This window comes from Pyrus communis, chromosome 8 (assembly GCF_963583255.1).
Source record: "Pyrus communis chromosome 8, drPyrComm1.1, whole genome shotgun sequence".
NCBI lineage: Eukaryota > Viridiplantae > Streptophyta > Magnoliopsida > Rosales > Rosaceae > Pyrus > Pyrus communis.
The window spans coordinates 5,859,338-5,882,060 of NC_084810.1; the positions used below are offsets into that span (position 1 = coordinate 5,859,338).

The window sequence follows — 22,723 nt, forward strand, 5'->3', positions numbered from 1 at the left end:
ATACCCCACCCACACCACCCAAATTAGAACCAACAAAGAAGGAACCGTCAACATTAACCTTAAGGCCTGGTTTGGTACTGAGGTAATTCTAAAAAAAGCTGGTATCAAAAAAAGTTAGGAGCTATTTTTGTGTTTGGTAAACATTCAGCTTCAGCTTTTTTTCACAGTTTTGGGTGAAAAAAAACCAAAAACAAGAAGCTGCAAAACCCAGCTTTGAAAAACAGGCTTTTTTTCACATCTGTTTTACATAAAAGTTTACCAAACACTATAATACTGTTTTTTTTTTTTTTCAAAAGCACTTTTACAAAAAAAGTTTACCAAACACTTTGCTGCTTTATTTCACAGCTGCTTATTCTCACAGCACAGCAGAAGCAACTTTTTTTCAAAGCACAGCAATACCAAACCAACCCTAACCCACCCTGATGGTGGGAGAAGCCAACGAGAAGGCACTTGAAGAGGACAATATTCAAACGACACTTTTCATTACTCAAATAGAAGATTTCATCAAAATTCTAAAAATACAATTAACATCCTATTAACTATAACGTACCAATTATGGACATGATATATGAATGGACATATGTATATTATACCATAACTCACTTCCAACGACACTTTTCATTACTCAAATAGAAGATTTCATCAAAATTCTAAAAATACAACTAACATCCTATTAACTATAACGTACCAAATATGGACATGATATATGAATGCACATATGTATTAAACATAATGTATTATACAATCTTAATTATGGTACGTATGAGTATTTTGGTACATTAGAGATTAACATAACATACCATAATTGGTACATTATACAATCTTAATTTTGGTACGTATTAGTATTTTGGTACGTTAGAAATTACTCAGTTTGGCACGTTATGTAATTCTTGTTTTAGTATGTACCAAGCTACTGGTACGGTGTATTAACCTAACTTTGGTACTTACAAGCTAATGGTACGTTATGATCCTTTAAAAAAGATAAATTTTCATATTAAAACTTTGAACTAAAAATTTGATATAATAAATTCATAACAATTAATTATTGGGATAATGACTCAATAAAAATTTCAAACTTATTTTCTTCCACAAATTTAGGGATTTTAGATCTGATGAGTTTCGACATAAAAAACTCTTATTTTCATTTTTTTTTCTTAAAATTTACTTAAAATGATGAGTTGGAAATTAGAAAATAACACGGATAAAGATGGAAGCATCTTAATCAAAATTCAAAGCGTTTGAATAATGATTTGAAAACCCACAAATGTTTAATTAACATGATGTAGAACTGGGCACTTTTATCTAATTAATCCAAACTTTTACGTTAAATGTAGCTTTTTCAATATTAAGTGAAAGGACATCGGCAGATGATTAGGTATAGAGGGTGCATACACTGAAGTCTAGGAAGTGATTAAAAATGATCCCAAATTTATAGACTAAATTTGCAAATTGAGTAATGTATCATCAATAAGAAATAAACACGTTAATCGTCAACTTTCATGTTATTTAATTTACAAAATTTAACATACACATTTAATTTCCTTAGTATTGCCAATTTAACCTATATATTTAGTTTCCTTAATATTACCTATTTCTTTTAATTTTCAATCATCGAATCAAATATATCATAGAAATCATGATAAAAAGTTAACAAACACTTGTAAAAATTTGTAAGAGACAAAACATCGACTCTTCTACTTTTCAAAACTCGATCCTCACAGAAAACACATGTCATATAATAATCTTAAACCTCCTCTACGTGCCCAAATATATGTTGTTATATGGCCACGTTTGAGATCACAAGAAAATACCAAAGATAAAGAACAATCCAGTCCTCTCCACCTCTCAAATCTAGACCAACCCACATCATCAGTTTTAACAAATTGCCAATAATCATACATATATATTATATAAAAGGAATCGTTATTAGCACTTCAAAAATCTCATTCTACATTTCAAACTTTCTATATTAGAAAAGAAAACTACACTTATGAGAAATGTAAAATGAGATTTTTGGAGTGCCAATAACACTTCCCTATGTAAATCCCAAATAAAAACAGTCCAAAACCCATGTATTAAAATACTATCTAATCATACATGTAAGCTAGCTCTTAGTGGTTGATGAGTGGAAGAAACCCTAATTCCTCATCAACAGACACATGCACATCCAAAGTACACCAATAAACCAACCAATAATATAAAACTAACACAATGATATAACTATAAAAAATTTCTAGATTGTAACTATAAAAAATTTCTAGATTGTAACATACTTTGGAGTGCACTTAAAAATTCCTTGTTATAACAAATGTTATGATACTTCGGAGTGTCTATCCTCTCAATGTTTTAGCCGTTAAATTTTCGTCTGTAATTATGAATGATGAATTAACAAGTAAAAGTTATTAATGTTTTAACTGTTAGATTTCGTTATATGTTATGACTAATGATTTAGTGTTTAAAAATTTGGTAGTAGCATACTATAAAGAAAAATGCTAAGAAAACTTTTTATAAATTTTATATTACATCTTACAGTTTAAAGTTAAATTTTTGTGTCAAAATTATGTAATCCTTGTTTCTCATGCCACCCCGAAACCGCCACACCTCTTTTTCCTCGTCTTTCCCCATCAACCCTCCCATCTTTTGACAAAATACCAGCCTAACTCCCCTCCGATCTGTCCACGTGTTAGCGCGAGTCCCATGTTTTTCTGACCGACGTGGGTTAAGCCACGCGTGGAAAACGGCTGACACCCCCTAGAAAAGCTGCGACCCTGGGCCCCTGCCTTTTCGCGCCAAAGAAAAGGTTCCGGAAGATTTTGTTTACTCCCGACACGCGTCCCGTTACGGGATGAGTCAGCACGGTAATATTCGTGATGGTTCATGCACCGAACCCCCAGGGACCATATTACTCGTTATCGGATAAGGTCGATCGCACGAATCCACGATTACGTCGAACTTCAAAGGGGCGCGTGGCAATTTCTAAACGGGTGAGTATTCCGGTGGGCCCCAATCATCCGCAGCACGACAGAACGACCGTACATATCATCCCTTCCCTGCTCTGCTATATATAACCGCCATATCTCGGAAACTGAAAAAAAAAATATTTTGCGAATTTGGAGGTCTGAAACATTTACTCTCTCTCCTCTCTCCTCCAGTTTTATTTCAAATTCCTCTCTTCTGTTTCTTTCTCTCTCTCTAAAATCTTCCCGATTCAGTTTCGAGCTCTAAAATTTGTGACCAGAAAAATGGGTGTGCCGGAAACCGACCCACTGTCTCAGCTGAGCCTGCCGCCGGGGTTTCGATTCTATCCGACGGACGAGGAGCTTCTGGTTCAGTACCTCTGCCGCAAGGTTGCTGGGTACCAATTCAATCTGCAAATAATTGCTGAAATCGATCTCTACAAGTTCGATCCATGGGTTTTACCAAGTAAGAACCAAAACCATTTTTTTTTATTTTACTGTTTTATCACACTAACCATTTTTGAATTGATTAATTTGGTGCTAAAATGAACCGAATTTGATGTCGGTTTTGCAGGCAAAGCTATATTTGGTGAAAAAGAATGGTACTTTTTCAGTCCGAGGGACCGGAAATACCCGAATGGGTCGCGACCCAATCGGGTTGCCGGCACTGGGTACTGGAAGGCCACTGGAACTGATAAGATCATAACAACTGAAGGTAAAAAAGTTGGTATTAAAAAAGCCCTTGTTTTCTATGTGGGCAAAGCCCCCAAAGGCATCAAGACCAATTGGATTATGCACGAGTATCGCCTCATCGAGCCCTCTCGCAAAAATGGCAGCTCCAGGGTAAATAATTTGTTAATGATTCAATCCCCGTTTTGTTTTTTATTTAATTTATTCGAGCGATATTTAATTGAATTCGAATTTTGGGTTACAGTTGGATGAATGGGTTTTGTGTCGTATTTACAAGAAGAGCACCAGCTCAGCAGCGGCGGCGGCAGCACAGGAGTCCGTAACGAGCGTTTCGGGCAAAGAGCACAGCAACGGCTCGTCGTCGCCATGCTCTTCTCAGCTCGACGACGGGCTCGAGTGGTTGCCGGATATCGACGACCGGTTCTTCACCCTGCCCCGGATAAACTCGCTCAAGACGCTGCAGCAGCAGGACAGCAAGCTTAATTTTCAGAATACGGGTTCCGGGAATTTCGACTGGGCGAGTCTCGCGGGGCTCAACTCGGCGCCGGAACTCGGTCTCAATAATCAGACTCACCAAGGTCAAGGACAGATGAATTTGAATTACAATGACAATGACATGTTTGTCCCTTCAATCCCATCTCTCTGCCACGTGGAATCCCGGCCGGAGAGGGTTGGGAAGACGGCGGAGGAGGAGGTGCAGAGCGGACTCAGAACCCGGCGGGTGGACAACTCGGGATTCATCCAGCAGAACTCTCAGAACTTTTGTAACCCGGTTCGGCCCGGCGGGTTCGGGCTTTGGCAGTGAAAAGTAAAAAGTGAAAGTCAAAAGGGCGGTAGAGAGGGAGTGCATTTCGGTAGAGAAATGAAGCAGGAGTGCATTTCCGTAAATACCTGGGATTCTTTGGGCTAACATGTTGGGTTAGATAAAAAAAAAGTAGTCTGGGAAGGGTAGCATGATAAGGGGTAGATGGAGCTTTGTCGTCCTTTTTGCCGGTTTTCGGCCGCAGATTCAATGAACGCAAAAGTTAGAACCTTTGTACAACAATTAATCTAAGAATATAGAATGTCATTTCCAGTTGTCAGATATAAACGGGTCAAACATTCGCATCTGCCATTCGTGTGCAATATTATTGAAAAGTCAAATTCTAATAGTGATTATTCTCACCAAATAGAGTAATGCTCTAATTTTTATGACTTAAATTTTCAAGCATTATTGAACAATGAATTATTATTATTATTATTTTAAAGTAACTCTTAAGATAAAGAATTCTGTAACTATCTTAAGTTAATTTAAAAATAACTAGATTTTAATAAATATTTAAGAGTTACTACACTATGAAACTCTTGAAATACTGTAAAATAGAAAACACATGAAATTATTTTTTTAATTATTTTAATTATTCTATTTAAATTTGGACCGTTAGAATTTTTTTTATTGCTATATTTGATCATATTATATCTTAATCGTTAGATTAAGTGAATTTATAAATATAAAACTAAAAAAAACGTACGCATATATGGTGGATCAGCCCACTAACTTAGAACGGATTTCAAGATTAAGTTTGCCTCAAAATGAGGCTTGGGTTAAAACTCATATTTTGGTTCAAGAGTTGGAGCTACGTTTAGCACCTAAAACTTGAGTAAATTTATACAAAAATTCGAGGCAGTTAGATTAGATGAGCCTTATCTCGTATCTGTGAACAAATTAGATCCTTTCAAATGAGGACAATACTGTGGATTAAAAAATACCTTAAAAAGGACTATGCATAATGCAATTAAAACAAGCTTTAAAACATAATGCGGATTGAACTTTTTAATGCATTTTCATCCCTATCAGTTGTTTTGTTTATAGCTATCTCTGCATTCTGATTTCCAATTAGAGCAATTTTAGCGGTTTAATGTATTCGCATAGTTGTGTTTAGTGTAGTTAAAGTAATGTGCTTTATTTTAATCTAACTAAAGTTTTTTTTTTTTTCCCGTAATTTAGATGAATTTCCGAGTGCAGTATCATATCTCCATATATTTTTGCACGTAAATGTTCACGCCTCTGAAACCTCTTTTGCCGACTTGGCTTTCTTCATGAAATCTGCCGCTTTCCCTCAAAAGTAGAACTAAAGCTTCGGTACTGTTGTAGTGTGATGTTTTTCTTCCATGCGGTGGACCGGACATGCAAGTTACATACAGGTGGCATTCCAATCAAACTTCTTGGTGCTTAGCAAAAGTAACACGTGTAGCAACAATAAGGAAGCCAAGTGAGCCCTCTAGTTGCCTCTGGTTTAACTTGCCACGTTGAGACTTAGGGGCCCACCTCCTCATCGAATGAGGGTAACTTGTAGGGCAAGAATTCCTAATCAGCAGAAGAAAGAAACCCCTTTTCGCGGTGCGTTATTCTTTACCAAACTCGGGCATCATTTTTCCCACCCAAACTCAAGTGCCAAGCAGCACAGACACTACCTGTTCTCCAGATCCGAGCCACCAGTCAGGCAGCCACACCATCGATCGTTCGACTAGTCGATCCTCCTCATCAACCCTTCGAACCTTCGACCTGTTACCTTTCGAACCCTTTTACTCCCACCCCGATCTCTTCTTCCTCTAGTCCTCATAAATTAAAAACTGGTTTTTTATTTGTAATCTACGCGGGGAAAACAAATTGGATTAGTCGGCTCCACTCATGAGCTACATTAGCAAACTAAAGATTTTGATGGAATTCAAACTGAAGGGCAATATTAAGGCATGGTTGTTAAGTTGATGAATGACATTGGTCGAAATTGAGAGACCAAAATGAGGAGTGCTTGTCAACGTTTTGTAATCGGTGCAAAAAACGTTCTGTAATATAAAGGATTTTTAACGATGTAGTTTCTTTCCGGTGCAAAAAATGGAACAAACTCAAGGACTCAGCTATGTTATATGAACTTTCTGCACCAGTAGGCTTCTTTGTCCACCTAACGTCATTGAAAAACCATATAGAATATTTTATTAAAAAAAAAAAAATGTGAGTTCGATATACAATTCACTTCGAAGTAGGCAAGGAAGAGTAGACAAAGTTTGCCTATTCAATTGGCTATACTATTGGAGCAAGATTTTACTTATGTGACTCATCGAATCATGTTTGCCTACCACCATTGAACAAAGATGGACTAACTTGTGAAATCATGGAGTACCCTCTATCTATCTTGACATATGTTTTCAACTCCATTGAAGGTAATGATAAGAAAGAAACAGCATGAAAGCGATGACTAATCAAAGACAGGAGAGAAATTTTCTTCCGTTCGTCAAGTTCTACGGCATGGCTAAGTCCTTGGTTACTTTAAAAGATTGGATATTTTCCAAGAGTGGCTGTTCTTAATTACTTTAGGATAATTCACATCAGATGCTAATCAGATGCCTGCGAATATCCTCTTCCGGTAAAAAGGTGTCCAATCTTTATATTTGTATTGACCATTTGACCGTTAACGTTGATTCCTTGATTCTTTGCTTGCACGTGTGGTCAACGTGACACCTTGACTTTTCTATCTATCGTTTTCCTTTTAATGCTTTTGATTCAAACCTTCAAGTAGAACAATTTTAATCGTGCAAGTTTCTACAATATAGAGGAACTTGATGGCGTGTTTGTATGTTGCATGGAAAAAATGACTTGGACACCTGGCTTTGCTCTCCTTGTATCTTAGAAATAAACTTAAAAAAAAAAAAAAAAAAGTTTAAAAAAAAAAGTTAAAAAAAAATGCAATGTAAAATAAAAAAATAATATAATATATATATAAATAAAAATAATTTAGCTCTATAGCAGGTTTTATTTATATATATATATATATAATAAAAAAAAACCTGCTATAAAGCTAAATTATTTTTATTTATGCAAAGTTGTACGATTCTAGCCCATCAACTTGGAAGCTCGCTTTGAGATTCTATCCAGGACTCGGACGACCGTCCCATCTCAATCCATTCGGGGCTCAAATAGGGTTATCCTCGAAGAGTGCCTACCACGATGACGATCAAACTTGGAAATATCTTGCCTCCTTAAATGCATATGCATGCATCATCCAACACACTGGCGTCACCACAACAATCATGCGAACACCACAAGACACTAAAGGCCATATACCTAAGATTACACTCACTGTCAATGCAAATGATCAATCTACCCCTGCTTCAACTTAGCAATACGATCGAGGTTGTTCATTCTCTACTGCCTATAAATAGAGCATAAGGCCTTCAAACTGATTACCTTAGTCAAATTCAATCTCTACGATTATAAAAAAAACCTTGAGTGATTTTTCAATCAACTAAACTGTTCTTTAGCACATCTTTAGTTCTTCGACTACAATCTCAAATCCTTCCTTTGAAGTAGACAAAGTAGACACTGCCTATGATCTTTGAGATCGAAAACTTTTACAGCTCTGTCACATGTGGTATGAATGTATGATTCAGTTGATGTGTCATTCTAACCACCCTGATTTCTTCTCAAAGGCATATGTTTAGTACTATGTCCAATTGACATCAGTGATCTTTGTGGACTCATCTAACATTATCTTGTTTTTCAAGGCTTAAATCTTGATAGAATTATATTTTTTTCTCTACATTTCTAGTCAATTTACATTTCAAGTCATATAGTTCGGCCTTCACTCCAGATTTTACTTTTGTAAACATTTGTAATCTTGATCCTTCATCATGAAATGATTACATTATTTTTTTTTCGCTTTAGTTTCTATTGCAATATCATTTACTTTTTAGGCAAAAATACATTCTGTGTGAGACTCAAATAGGTACCTATCTGCATTCCATATGTTATTTTCAGTAAACTCCTTGCCTTTAAATTAAAAAATTAAAATAAAACGTTAAAAGATGTGCCAGAATAGGTATTCGAATCTAGTTTGAGTTGCATAGTTTGAGGTGCACCTTTAAATATATGTACTCTATATATAGGTAAAATAAAATCGTAAATGAGAGGGGCCTTCCAAACTAGGGGCATATGTGGTGGCACCACTTGCACACCCCTAAGGCCGGCTCTGATGACAATCTACCACTTTATTTGCATGATGGATAAGTACGGTTTTGGTGATAGAGTCGAACATTGATTTTGGAGTTATGTGAAATTTTAAATCCTAAATCTTATTTTACTATGCGTAAGTATGAAGAATTGTTGCCTTAAAAATCAATGTCGACCAAGACATAATTAGTCTACGACTAGAGGGTGGCATGAGGTATTTTGTAATTCCAACAGTTTATTCAAAAAACACTTTTGTCTATTAACGCATATGCTAGAAATTTTTATTAAAAATTTAACTGTGTTTCCAAAAAGCAAAATCCTTCATTAAGAAGCTCAATTGAAAGTTTAAGAACTTGTTTGAAAATGCTTATTTAGAAAGCACTTCAATTCATTAGCGTTTATAAACATGTTGATGACACTTTCTCCATATCCACCTTGTTATAATATTTCTAAGCTAGTGAAGATAACCGAATTTCATGCGTTGGTAAGATATCATATTTCTATAATTAAGAAAAGGGTTTTTGCCAAGTTTTCTGTTAAAACTCCAAATTCATCTGAGTTCACCTGCAATTACTTCAAAACTATTTCATAACCTAATAAATAGGGCTTGCTATGTGGGCTAAGCCTTGATGCTTACATCTTATTATCATTTTGGGCCAAGTATTGTGGATCCGTCTATTTATATCCCAATGTTAGCCCCCCGAAAAGACAGAAAAGGTTAAGAGCAGTCAACCTCAGCTTGTTGGACGTGTACACGCTTGGGCCGCAAGGGCAAAGAGTAGACAAGTATAAGAGATAATTTCACCATATTTTTGAAAAATTCTTCCATGCCATGTAGCATTAAATGCTACGAGTATTTGGATGACCTAAATTGGTTTGGATTATTTCTTTATTACGATCGGTGAATTCAGACCATCCAATGTTCGTAGCATTTAAAACTACTTAGCATGAAAGTTGAACCCCATATTTTGATACAAAAATGAAAATATTCTTTAGAAAGAAAGGGAGTGTCGATCTCCAATTGGTAGATAAGGTCTCTCTCATCAACCGAAAAACTAAGTCATATTCAGTTTTATGGGAGGTTTTTTTCAATTGGACGAATTTTTATGCCCTGCACAACTATTCATTCTTGTCATGAACTTTGTATGTCTTGGTGTTTCCCCTTGCAACGTTTGTGTAATTGAGTTCTAATCATATTCACTGTTCTTCCTAGATATGTTCTAAACCATATCTTAGGCACACTAAATTCAAACTACTTGTAAGCTTGGGCCAAGAAACTTGTTCTGCTAACTTAGACTTTACACGCTCGAGCATTACAATGTGTCATTGTTCACGTACTCGACCCTCCACTTGATGTTACAGTTTAAATTAGGGGAACAATCATTCACATGCATGACATGATAACATAGCTCAGACTCAGAAAGTTGATTAGCGGTTTTGTATCGACAATGACTAGCACAAACTTGTCTATAATAGGACTTGCTAACAGGAATAGCAAAGAGGTCATTTTTGTATTTTTATTTTTTGTTTTATTTCCTTGTTGTTGCAAATGTTAATGGTAGACATGAGTAATTTGATTTTGATACGATTACTTAAATAAACTATTAACCGGTATTACATGAAGAGGGTGCCCAGTTTTTTTTCATTTCTTTGTATGTGTTTTATGAACCTTGAAGATACTAAATTTAACAATAACCAAGTTTATTTCTTGGCAAGGCCTTAAATGAAGGTGGTAAATACTCCCAATTACTGTTGATGTGTAGCAGTATTAACACATCTTGCCCTAAACAAATATGGATACATGGGTGAAAAATTAATGAAATTGAACTTTAATTAATCCTCTATTTCGTTAGATGAGGTGTATTTATACTTTTTAAAGCCGAGGAACCGGATATATCTTTGATGAAAGTAATGTACTCAAACCACAAGCAATTAAAAAATATCACATTCACAGAGAGGGAAAATGCAGCTGGCTAAATTTTTATACACAATAAGATAACATTTATGGTCAGCTTGAAAGGTACATCGATGACGTTCAACGTGGAGACGCTTTCATCTATTTGATCTTACCATCTTTGCTCAAGAAAGTGGCCTATTATGTTGTCCTCATTACAAAATTTAGCAGTGATTGGACTATGCAACAAATATTTCTAATTTGACTTAAAAACCGACAATTAGGGAAAGCAACCCCTAACTCGTAATCTATCTCATACTATGTATGAGGCTAAGCAAGATCTAGCCACCAACACCGCCTTGATTAGTTTTGCTAATTAAGCTATACTTCTTTACTTATTACCACACATACCATTGGTCTAATATCCTAGTGAACAGAGTGTTGGATTTCTACTTATGGGTTTGAAACTCCCTCTCTTCTAAATTATTGTAATAGTATCGAACTCTCCCATCTCTCCTCTTAATTATATAGTATTTTTTTTAATTTTTAAAAAAAAAACTTATTACCGCACACACCCTCCATGTGTGAAATAAATATACATTGTTGGAAAAGTTAGTAAATTAATAGTTAAATTGGTTTTTATGTTTGAGTATTTTTAGTAGTTAGCAAGTATTGTGTGATTTTCTATTATTTATTAGGGTTTGTGATTGCTTTCCCGTTTGTTCATAATTAGGTCTTTATAAATACACTACTTAATAGAAGATGAAGTCCTTATGTGCAGGTTTTTTATTTGGACAATATGTATATCCTTCTCTCTTTTGTTTCTCCTCGTCAGATTGAAGCTTTGGCAGCTAGGAGTGTTTTTTCTAGTTTTATCGCAAGGGTACGACCAGAAGCAACTGGATGGAGATGCGTTAGAAGTTGTGAGAGCTATTCAGAAAGAAGAATTTCATTTATTGAGGACCCCAGGGTTTTGCTGCAAATTATGAAGCGACAAGGATTTCAGAATTTGATTTCTATCCCACTTTATTCTCTAAAACTCAAAACTGGTCACTTTATTCTCTGGAACTCGATTTTGATTTCACTTTGCCCTCTGAAACTCAAAAGCCACCACTTTACTTCCTAAAACTCGATTTTGATCCCACTTTGCTCCTAAATCTCAAAACTCGTAACTTTATTTCTTAAAACTCAAAATTCGCTTTACATTGTGTTTTTGAATAAGTACTCATCTGTTCAAAATATATAATTAGTAATATGCGAATTTCTCCATGAAATAAATGCATAGTAAAAAAGAACAAAAAAAAAAAAAAACTTCTCTCTTCACCAATCACCTCCATTAAGAACATAAAAAGTAACGAAATCAATGGAACTAATGATAAGGTGGCTGGAGATAGAAGATGAAGGGAAGTGATGAATGTATGAACAACAATTAGAGAGAGAGAGAGAATGAGAGAGAGAGAGGGGGGGGGAGGGGGTAAGCAGGTGTGAATGTATGAACAACTATCTTCTCTCTTGACCAACCAGCTCTATTAAGAACCATCTTTTCTTAATTTTCCTTTTTCGTAATATGTTATATAGTGTTTGATTTTTTTTTTCTTTTTGTGTTTCAATCCATGTAGCACCATTGATTGGATGTGTAGGCTTTATACTTGTGCCATGTCAGCCATAAGTGTACCTTAATTATGCCATATAAGTAAACTTAATAGATATAAACAAGCCAAAGTGAAGTGATATTGAGTTTGAGTGGTGAATTTTGAGTTTGGCAAATTAGGATTGAAATCGAGTTCCCAGAAGCAGAGTGACGACTTTTCAATTTCAAAAGACGAAGTGGGATCAAAATCGAGTTCTAAGGAACTTAACTAAAACTTTCATTTATTAAAACACGTCACAAGGCACATCATATTGTCAATACATAGGATGTGTAAATGTGAATATTATTTTGACACACATAAAGTTATTACTTATAATATATATAGTACTCCCCTTCCGTGATCCCTCAAATAACCTTGTTTGAGGTTAGTTTTTGGGGAATTTTGATGAATTTTTGTCAAAGACGATCTATGAATTAAGAGATGAATATTCAATGGTTGGTTCATAAAAATCAGTTGTATATTAATTTACAATGAATTTCAACGATCCAATCTTATTGGACCCTCCCTAAAATAAGCTTAGTTAAGCTAGCTAAGGATCCGAAAGGAAAAATGTATATATAAAAGAATGCATTCGTAACACCACATTTTAACACATATTTTGACACTTTTTTCAAGCATTAGATTAGCATGTTCATTCACTACTTAAAAAGAACAACTTTGCCCCAAATCCAATCTTTAATCAGAATAGCCAGTCATGACCTTGAGGGGCTATATGTCAATGGCCACAATCATTGATTTGTATACTGCAAGTGTGATGCTATTGATATTTAGCCAAATCAACGGTGATTTGTGGCATTGTGGCTCATATATTTTTTTTAAAATTATTATTATTATCAAGGGGAGAAGGAAGGAAAGGATTCGAAACTGTTACAATATTTTTAAAAATGGGGAGTTTCGAACCCGAAACGCATGTGGAAACCCAACATGTTATCCAGTAAAATATTGGACCATATATTGTGGCTCATATTACACAAACTAATAAATTAATGTGTAAAATTTGTATTAAATGTTTTTACAAAGTGGTGCCATATATCTGTCATGTGGATAATATATGCACATATATATGTGTTAAGGTATGACGTATAAACATTAACACAATATATACATGAAATTAGCTGTAATGACAATGGCCTATATCGTGCTGTCTCTCTCCTACTGAAAGCCAAATGACGAAAATAAATTATTGTGCAAATCAGATCCAGCTGTGATTTCTTATGACTAACGTGATATGCCATGCTAACAAATATTATTAGGAGTTCCATCGAAAAATGACACATTCTGATTGCTACACAAGATTTTATGGAGGCAAAAATGAAAAAACAAGTAAACTTCCAGTCCACAAGGGTTTGTAAGAATGAAAGCATGTCTTTTATTCTATGATCACAAGGCTAAATTTATCTAAATTATAAAAGCAGAATAGAACTTACGTGCAAAGGGATTGGAACTAAACAAAATCTGCAAAAAAATCATCAGGGTACGTTAATTTCCTGCTGGCTCAAAATTTAAAAAATTAGGGCAGCTATAATTTCTGTCGTTGCATGCTGAATGCTTAATTATACTGATAAATATTGAGAGAACTTATGGTTTTTGTGAGCTTCAAGAAAAAAAACTCTCAAGTTCTATTGCTAGTTTCTAGAAATTAAACATACGTGTGTGTGTGTATTGATTTTTAACGGGGAGTGACTTGATGGTACGGGGTACCAATCTCCAACACCTGATCGACGAGACAAAGTAGTAACTAAACATCCCTATATTTTATCCTTACTATTTGGATTCTGTTATAAACTTTATATTTAAGTGTGATTGTGTAAATTTTAGATTTAATTTGATTCTAGTTATTCTTCCCTATTATGGGAGAGTAACACATCCTCTACACAACCCTACAAACACATATCTTTCTATATTTTCTATGTGCCATCGGCCCCCCTCTCCTTGTCAGTTAAATATAGGTCACAACATGTTATTAGCACGCTCCTACCACTGCACTTAGAAATCTGACATGAAATTTTTCTGCATCAAACCAGTTCACCAATATCATTACGCAATCAGGTTCTTTCAAAACAACGGTTTTTATCTCGATATTTTTGCAGCTTTGATAGCATGAACATTCACCATAATGCATGACTCAACTTTACTTTTTTCGAATTTTAGATTCTACATAAATTGTGTATGCATTATATCCATAATTATTGAATTATGTGAATTGATATTGCCATGAATTGCATCTTATATTTGTCCATGCATTAAATTATATGTTGAATATGCATGAAATTGAATTAATTTATAATCTGGAAATTAAAAAAAATTATTAAAATTAGGGTTCATCAAAACCCATCCTGTCACCATCCCACACCGCAACCTGCTGGCTTCCAAGCTACGTTGTGTCGAGCCACCCGCAACAAGCTTACAACCTGTGTGGCTGCGTTGAGCTGCAAGACCACCGAAGCCATGGGCTCCAGGTTCAAACCCAGAAACCCTGACGTCTTCCATGGCGTTCCCATCATTGCAAGTTGCCTGCAACCAATCCTCATCCACGGGTCAACGTTTTGATAACCTACAGCTCGTCCCCGACAACGCTTGACCGAGATTCTATTGAATCTAGTTGGATTTTTTAATTTTTCGATTTGGATTTCTAGGGTTTTGGTTGAAACGTTGAGATTTCTCTATCTCCGTTCATATTCATGATCCTCGTTGACTCCTCGCTCTGAGACGATAGCCTGCAGTGGCGGCGCTGGCCTTCCTCCCCAGTGACCGCACTTAGCGAAGCTGGGTTATATTTTGTTCAAACCCGAGCCCAATTAGGCCTTGGTTTTCTCAACCTGAAATTTTTTCCTTTTTGGGCTCGCTTGCAACGGCCCAATTCATCACCAGCATGTAGAGCTATAGTGTCCTCATGCATAAAACCACACCAGATCCCAGCCCATAGCTGGTGAGTCGGTGCACCTGCATCGTGAGACACCTAACCATAACTCCACACAACTATGGCGCTCTCATGTACCGCAACACACATGATTACGTCCGTTCGGGTACATGTGTCCGTAACGCACTAGATCAGAGCTTCTTTTTGGGTCTCTATTTTTTGGCCTGATCAGCCCGAGCCCAATCTAGCCTAATTTTTTGGGCCTAGACCACGGCACCAATTTTGCTCAACCTACCCGTGGGTTTTGGTCCATATTTTTGGGCCCCGAGCTTAGTTGTTTATTTTTTTAGACAATTTGGGTTTTATAATTTTTCACCCACACTTTAATTTTGGCTTGAAGTCCAAATAATTAATATAATTATTATCAAGACCTGAAGATCTATTTGCATATTTTCTTGTTGCATATTTATGTATATATTTTTATGTTTGTCTGCAGGAACATATAAACCTAAGGTTCATAATTATTTCGAAACCTGAAGTTTCTAGAAACATGCCTTGTTTGAAAACCTGAAGTTTTCCTTAAAAACATCACCCATGAAAAACCGAAGTTTTTTTCATGAAAATTTAAACCAATACATATCTATTAAAACCTGAATGTTCTACTCCTATGTGACTTGATAAATTTTTTTTCCATTACGCTAACCACATCTTGTCCATTTCTTTTGTGATAGGAACATGTCGAATTTGAACAAACTTGACTTCACTGCTTTGGAGGTCTCTGGAAGAAACTACCTCAAGTGGGTCTAAGATGTGAAGCTCCACCTCACCGGAAGGAATTTGCGTTCCGCCTTGAAGATGAGACGAACAACCCGATTGGTGAAGCTGAGAAAGCCATTGCCATGATCTTCATCCGAAGACATATTCATGATGCACTACAAACTGAGTACCGTGCTGAGGAAGATCCACGAGTACTTTGGGTCGCTTTGGCTGATCGCTTTGATCACCAAAAGGACATCTTCTTGCCTGAAGCAAGACATGACTGGCAGCATTTACGCTTCAAAGACTTTAAGTCTGTGAATGAATATAATTATGAAGTTTTTCGAATCCGATCACTTCTCAAGTTTCATAATGAGACCTTGACCGAAGAGGATCTCCTGGAAATGACCTATTCAACCGTCTCTACTACTAATATTGTCCTACAGCAACAATATAGGGCTTAGAAATTCATCAAGTTTTCAGATTTAATCTCTGTTTTACTTCTCGTTGAATAGCAGAATTAGCTGTTAATGAAAAATCATCAAGCGAAACCTACTGGGGCGATTGTTGTGCCTGAAGCACACTATAACACGAACCAACACCCAAAACGCCAAAATAGGTGTGGTAGAGGTGGCCATAAGCCACCCCATCAAGGTTAACAGAGCCAAGGCCCATCTAAGGGAGGAAACCGATCCCAAAAGCGCCTTAACCTAACTCCTAAGATGGCAGATAGTGCAACCACGCACACTGTTTTGCATGAACGCATTTATTTCACTAACTTCATACCTAAGAATGCACCTCTGACAACCCTCTCAGACCCATCCAACCTGATCGAAGGATACAGTGAGGCACGTATAATGTTGTCCAATGGTAGAATCTTGACCATTGATGAGGCACTTTATTCTCCGTGTTCCAAAAGAACGTTGCTGAGTTTCAAGAACATTAAAGATAATAATTACCACGATGAAACCCATGTAGAAACTAGAGTAGAATTTATGTGCATAACTTCATACGAATATGGCCAGAAGCATATTCTAGAGAAGATAGAGCGTATTCTGAATGGTCTATCTATTATGACCATACACCCTATAGAAAACCATTATGTGGCTGACCCTACCTCTGGGACCGCACATAAAATTACACTTTGGCATGATCGTTTGGGACACCCTAGATGAATAGCGATGTGGCGTATCCTCAAATCATCACACGGACAACCATTAACCCAAAGTTTAGGTTCGATTCAAGGAATCGCATGTCAAACCTTCTTATGACAAGATTCATTCGAATCCTCATATTTTTCTACAAAGGATTCAAGGGACATTTGTGGACCAATTCACACTCCATGTGGACCGTTTAGATATTTTATGATTTTGGTTGACGCTTACACATGTTGGCCACATGAGTGCTTGTTGTCCATAAGGAACGCTACATTCTCCAAATTGTTGGCTCAAGTTATCAAGCTCAGGGCTCACCACCCTGATTATCCGATCAAATATATTTGATTGGATAATGCTGGAGAATTCACATCTAAAACTTTTGATGACTATTACATGTCGGTTGGGGTTGAAGTTGAACATCCAGTACCCTATGTTCACACCAGAACGGCCTAGCAGAGGCATTCATTATGTGCTTATAAAAGATTGCTCGATCGTTGGTCATATGTACCAAGCTCCCAATCGCTGCTTGGGGCCATGCAATATTGTACACAGCCATGTTGGTCTGCCTAAGGCCTATTGCGACCCAACCATATATCACCCTTAAGTTGGTTATCGAATACGAACCCGACATATCGCATCTGCATGTTTTGTGCGGTCTATATGCCGATTTCGCCGCCCTTACATAAAAAATAGGGCATCAACGAAGGATGGGAATCTATGTCGGATATGATTCTCCTTCAATCATTCATTACTTAGAACCTTTGACATGTGATTTGTTTACTGCTCGTTTCACGGATTGTCACTTCTATGAGACAATCTTCCTGTCGTTAGGGGGAGATAAGAACGTCAATGTTCATGATAAATGACGCAAATTATCGTGGATGAGTCCCACTTGTCTTATTTAGATCCCTGTATTGCTCAGTCTGGAACTGAAGTGCAATGTATATAAGATCCTCAGAGCATGCCAAATGCTTTCACCGATCTAGCGTGAGTGACAAAATCACATATTCCAGCTGCGAATGTGCCTACAAAGATGGATGTACCAAATGTACGATGGACTTCTTTCCTGGAGGCCCGGGACACCACTTTGGCCGATCCACGTACATTAGCAGCTAGCCAATCCTCTGCCCTTACACAAAAGCTTAGCAGACCTATTGGTTCAAAGGATTCACACCCTCGAAAGAGGAAACCCATGACACAGACCCTTGAAAAGCCTATTGTGAATTCGACTGTCGCCTACTTATTCTATCCAACTCATGAGGAAATTCTAGATTACAAAAGCGTCATTGAAGAGACGAATCCACCTCACCATAATCGTGAGATTTCGGTCCATTATGCTAGCTTGGATGATGTTTGGTGTAGAAATGATATGGTTGTCAACGATGCGTTAACATATGCAGTAACTACTAAGATTATGTTCAGTGATGACATTGAACCATGTTCCGTTGATGAATGTTAACGTAGAACCCATTGGTCCAATTGAAAAATTAGTAATCTAAATCGAACTCGATTCGTTTGCGAAATGTAAGGTGTTTGGACTTATAGCTCCTACTTCTCCACATGTGAAGCCTGTTGGCTACAAGTGGGTTTTCGTTCAGAAACGTAATGAAAAGATCAAAATTATGCGTTACTGTAAACACGAAAATTTTGTTACGAACGAAACGAGAACATGTGTACAAAATAGATTTGTATTGATTTGAATTTGTAGGTTACAATCTCTGTTTACAATTTTCCTCTGATTCAGTCATCAAATTTAATGTAGATGCATAGGTTGTTGATCCAAGGTTCGCGATGCTTAGATGGTCTTCACCATAAAGATGCAGCAACGGTGATGTTGATGTATGACTTCGTTGATTTAAGGGTCTTGGTGACTTGATCTTGAATCAAACGTCATTACAAGTTTTGAGCTTGCAACAAAGTCTTGAACGAATCGGCACAAGTGCTTGTTGATTCTTCAAGGGAGTGCTTCGACTTCGGTCAAATGAAAGCTTCAACTTTGGTTATGTGTTCTTCGAAGAGAGCTTTCAGCCTTGAATGTAGAAATTGTCGGCCTTATGCTTGTCTTGGGACCTTGTATTTATAGACTTCTTAAAGCTTGCCTTTGGATTGATTTGGCTTTGATTTGTGTCTTGATTCGTCCATGGAAGAATTTAGGCCTGTTTTGTGTCTTAATTTCAGCCACTTTCCCTTGCCTTGGCTGAATTATAGGGCATGTTACCTATTTTGTGAGCAATCGTCAATTCTTGCTTGTTTTATGAAGATGCTTTAGCTTTCTTTCCGGTTTTGGGAGCAATTAGGGCCCCTTACTGATTTTAAGGAGAGATTCCCCCCTTTGCCGAAATTTGGGGAAGTTTTATTCTTCATTTGCTTGATTTGTGCCACATGTCATTGATGACTTGTCTATTTGTGATGAGTCATATACCACGTGGAGCTTTGTGATGTATTATTTGCATGCAACATAATTTACATGTCTACAAATGCCCCCACTTCAAGGTGCGTTGTAGGCATGTCCTTATCACATGTAGGAAACGTGTTTTGAAGTCCCACATTGTGAATGTTCTAACTCAAGGGTTGTCGAGACTTGATCTTGAATTAGTTTTCTTCTTCAAGAGCTATAGAGGCGTATTTCTTGAACGAGACATTTCTTCAAGGGCCATTGAGGTGTATTTCTTGAATTGTCATGATGAATTTTGTCAAGGGCCGTTGAGGGTTGATCTTGAATGAAATAATTCTTCAAGGGTCGTAGATGCTTGATCTTGAATGAAAATTTGGAAATGGATAAATCGGCACATACTTATTGTGTGTATTTATTTTCCATAATTTTGACAAAATACATTTCGTGTATTTTGAATTTTTTTTTCTTGTGGTTGTAGGAAAAAAATGTTTTCCCTTCCTTAAGTAGGAACCTCCTTCAATTTTGGTCATGAAGGTGATTTCCTTCAAAATGTTGGAAAGCTTTGGTGATTTCCTTCAAGGTTTTGGAAAGACTTAATGCTTGTCCCTGGGTAAGTAGGATTTGCATTTTGTTTCCTTTCCCTTTTTCTTTTCCACGGCAAAGAGGGTATTTTCCCTTTTGGTTTGGGAAACTTGAAGACTTGTCATTGGTTTCAGAAACACGTCATCTGACTTGTATCCCAAGTTTAAGGTCGATTTCTCTTCTGGAAAATTCTATAAAAATATGAAAACATATCTTTATCTCTTATCTTTTCAGGCATATATCGCACACCACAAGAAAAAATCGGGAAAGTCTTCAACCCGTCATTTTCCCACAGCTGCGCAGTTCTAACGGGAAAACACTTCTGCGGGATTAACTTTGAAAATTGGAACATTTGCCTTTAGGGAAAATTATGAAATTTGGACACAACGATCATCGGCCTCTTAGCTTCCTTGCTCAATTGGCCTTGTATCAAAACTCCTCTGGAAAGTTGAATTATCATCAAAAACATCCTGCTTGCGCAGATTGGCTGAAACTTGCCATTTTTTGCTTGGAATTTGCTTCTTTCTTTTGGTTGGAATGTACTTCCTTTTGCTATTTGGTATGTACTGTGCCTTATAACATTATGAAGTAATTGACCCCTATTTATAGGATAATTGGGTGTGTGTTTTTGCCACAAAACACCCTTGCTGTGTGCTTGCTGCTGTTGTTGTCGTGGCTGCTTGCTGCTGTTGTTGCCATGGTTACTTGAAGCTTATTACAGTGCGTTACTTTTTACCACGTGGTGCTGTGCAAAAGACTACAGCGAGGTTACGATGTGCAATGCCTTTTGGTCATAGTTTTTCCTTCAGTGGTGACATTGCCGTGCAGTGCAAGAAACTGCTTGCGTAATCGCTGCGGGGTTGTGTAGTGCGATTGCGTAGCATTTTGGTTTTCTTTGCTATTGTTTGAAGGATCTCTTGTAGTTGACCTCTTGATGTGCTGCTTAAGCTTTGTGGTTGATTTCTTTTCATTGTTATGACTTTGTCATCATCAGCCTTCAAAGCTCACGAGGTTTGTCTCGCATGTTTTTTGCTTTAGTGAAGCGATCTTCTTTTCTTTCTTTTTTCTTTCTTGCCGTCCCACCTGGTGCTTATGTTGTCTTTTTTGTTTGTTGTAGCCATGGTATTTTTCAAATGCTTTAAGAGCAATACCATCATTATTCTTATGAAAGAAGGCAATTCGCAAGATTGGGGAATGACATTGAAATTTTATGCGCCGTTGACTGGCCCTAAGGCATTTGTTCTTCCTGCAAAAGACAACTCAATGCATATCAAGTCGTGGTCTTCTGACGTGTCTTGGAAGATGACAGATTTTGGTCATCCGAATACGAAGAAGAAGGCATGCACGTCGAGGATTCTTATTTTGAATCCTTCACACCATGTTCATGACAATCCACCTGCTTTGTTTGAGCTTCTTGGCGATCATATCCGTAGCGGAGCTATGACTTGGAATAGCATCTTGTCGACTACTGGAGAAGCCGTCTTTGTTTTTTGCTTATTTTGTAATACGGCTTTGTAGCCAAATTCTTCTTTTAAAGAAATAAAGTATTCACATTTTTGAATTTGCTATTTATTCTTCAAAATGTTTGTGTTTTTGTTGATGATGTGACTGTACTTAAAGTTTTGAAGTTTCAAGTTGCCTACGTGCCCTAGGTTAAGGAGATATCAAGTCATGATGTAGTTCAAAGGGGTGATGGATTGTTTTTTATGGTTTTGGCAGTGATTTTGATTTGTTTTGCCGTACATAGTTTATGCTCTTGCTAGCCAAGAGCATTGGGTGTCGCCTTTTAAGCTTGTGCAAACAATGAGCATTGGGTGTCGCCTTTTAAGCTCATGTGAACAAGGAGTATTGTTGTCGTGTGCAGTTTAGGCTCATGCTAGCAAGGAGCTTTGTGTTGTGTGCAATTTAGGCTTGTGCAGACAAGGGGCATTGTGCCATTTACAGTTTAGGCTTGTTCAGGCGAGAAGCATTGTGCCTTGTGCAGTGTGCAGTTGAGGCTCATGGAGGCAATGAGCTTTGTGTCGTGTACAGTTTAGGCTTGTGTAGGTGAAAAGCATTTGTTTGGTTTAAGGGTAGTAGCGCTTCAAGAATCTACCATTGATGGGTCCGAACTTTAAGCCGTTGGTGTAGACCCCTTGTATTACGTAAGGTTCATCCCACTTTGATGTGAACTTGCTTTTTGTTTTGTGAGTTGTGATGATAAGCCTTCTTAATGCCAAGACAAGATCTCCAATTTGGAAAGACCTTGGGCGAACCTTCTTATTGAATGTTTTGGATAACCGTGCTTGGTAACATTCCAAGTGTTGTTGAGCTTTGAGCCTCATTTCGTCAAGTGCTTCCAACTCTTGAAGTCGTAGCTTTGTGTTTTCCTTTTCAGTCAAGCCTTATTGTATACCCATCCTTAGTGAGAAGATTTCATTTTCGAGCGGCAGAACAACTTCCACGCCATATACGAAAGAATAAGGTGTAGCTTGGGTAGAAGTCTTATGTGTCATCCTATATGCCCAAAGTGCTTCGCTTATTCTTTCATGCCAGTCTCTCTCTGTTCGGCTGATCACCTTCTTCAGGAGGTTGCACATCATTTTTTTGAATGCTTTCGCAAGACCGTTAGCCGAAGCATGACACATGGAAGACTTGTACTACTTGAACTTGTATTTCTTGCAAAGCACGTCCATAAGTCGATTGGAGAACTGTTTTCCATTGTCGATGATGATGTAGCGAGGCACACCATATCGATGGATGATATGTTCTTTGATGAAATAGATGATAGTTTTCTTCTTGACTTCCCTTAGG

General features: G+C 37.1%; 2 protein-coding genes across 2 annotated transcripts; both read left to right on the top strand.

Annotated features, from left to right (window-relative positions):
• The first annotated feature begins 3,093 nt into the window (after positions 1-3,093).
• LOC137742164 (NAC domain-containing protein 72-like) lies at positions 3,094-4,729 on the top strand. The gene is made up of 3 exons (XM_068481947.1): positions 3,094-3,423; positions 3,532-3,800; positions 3,892-4,729. The coding sequence occupies exons 1-3, from the start codon at positions 3,243-3,245 to the stop codon at positions 4,450-4,452; spliced, it is 1,011 nt and encodes a 336-aa protein (XP_068338048.1). The 5' UTR covers positions 3,094-3,242; the 3' UTR covers positions 4,453-4,729.
• Positions 4,730-15,161: 10,432 nt separating this feature from the next.
• On the top strand, positions 15,162-16,260 carry LOC137742841 (uncharacterized). Its single transcript, XM_068482788.1, has 2 exons — positions 15,162-15,174; positions 15,815-16,260. The coding sequence occupies exons 1-2, from the start codon at positions 15,162-15,164 to the stop codon at positions 16,258-16,260; spliced, it is 459 nt and encodes a 152-aa protein (XP_068338889.1).
• The last annotated feature ends 6,463 nt before the right edge of the window (positions 16,261-22,723 follow it).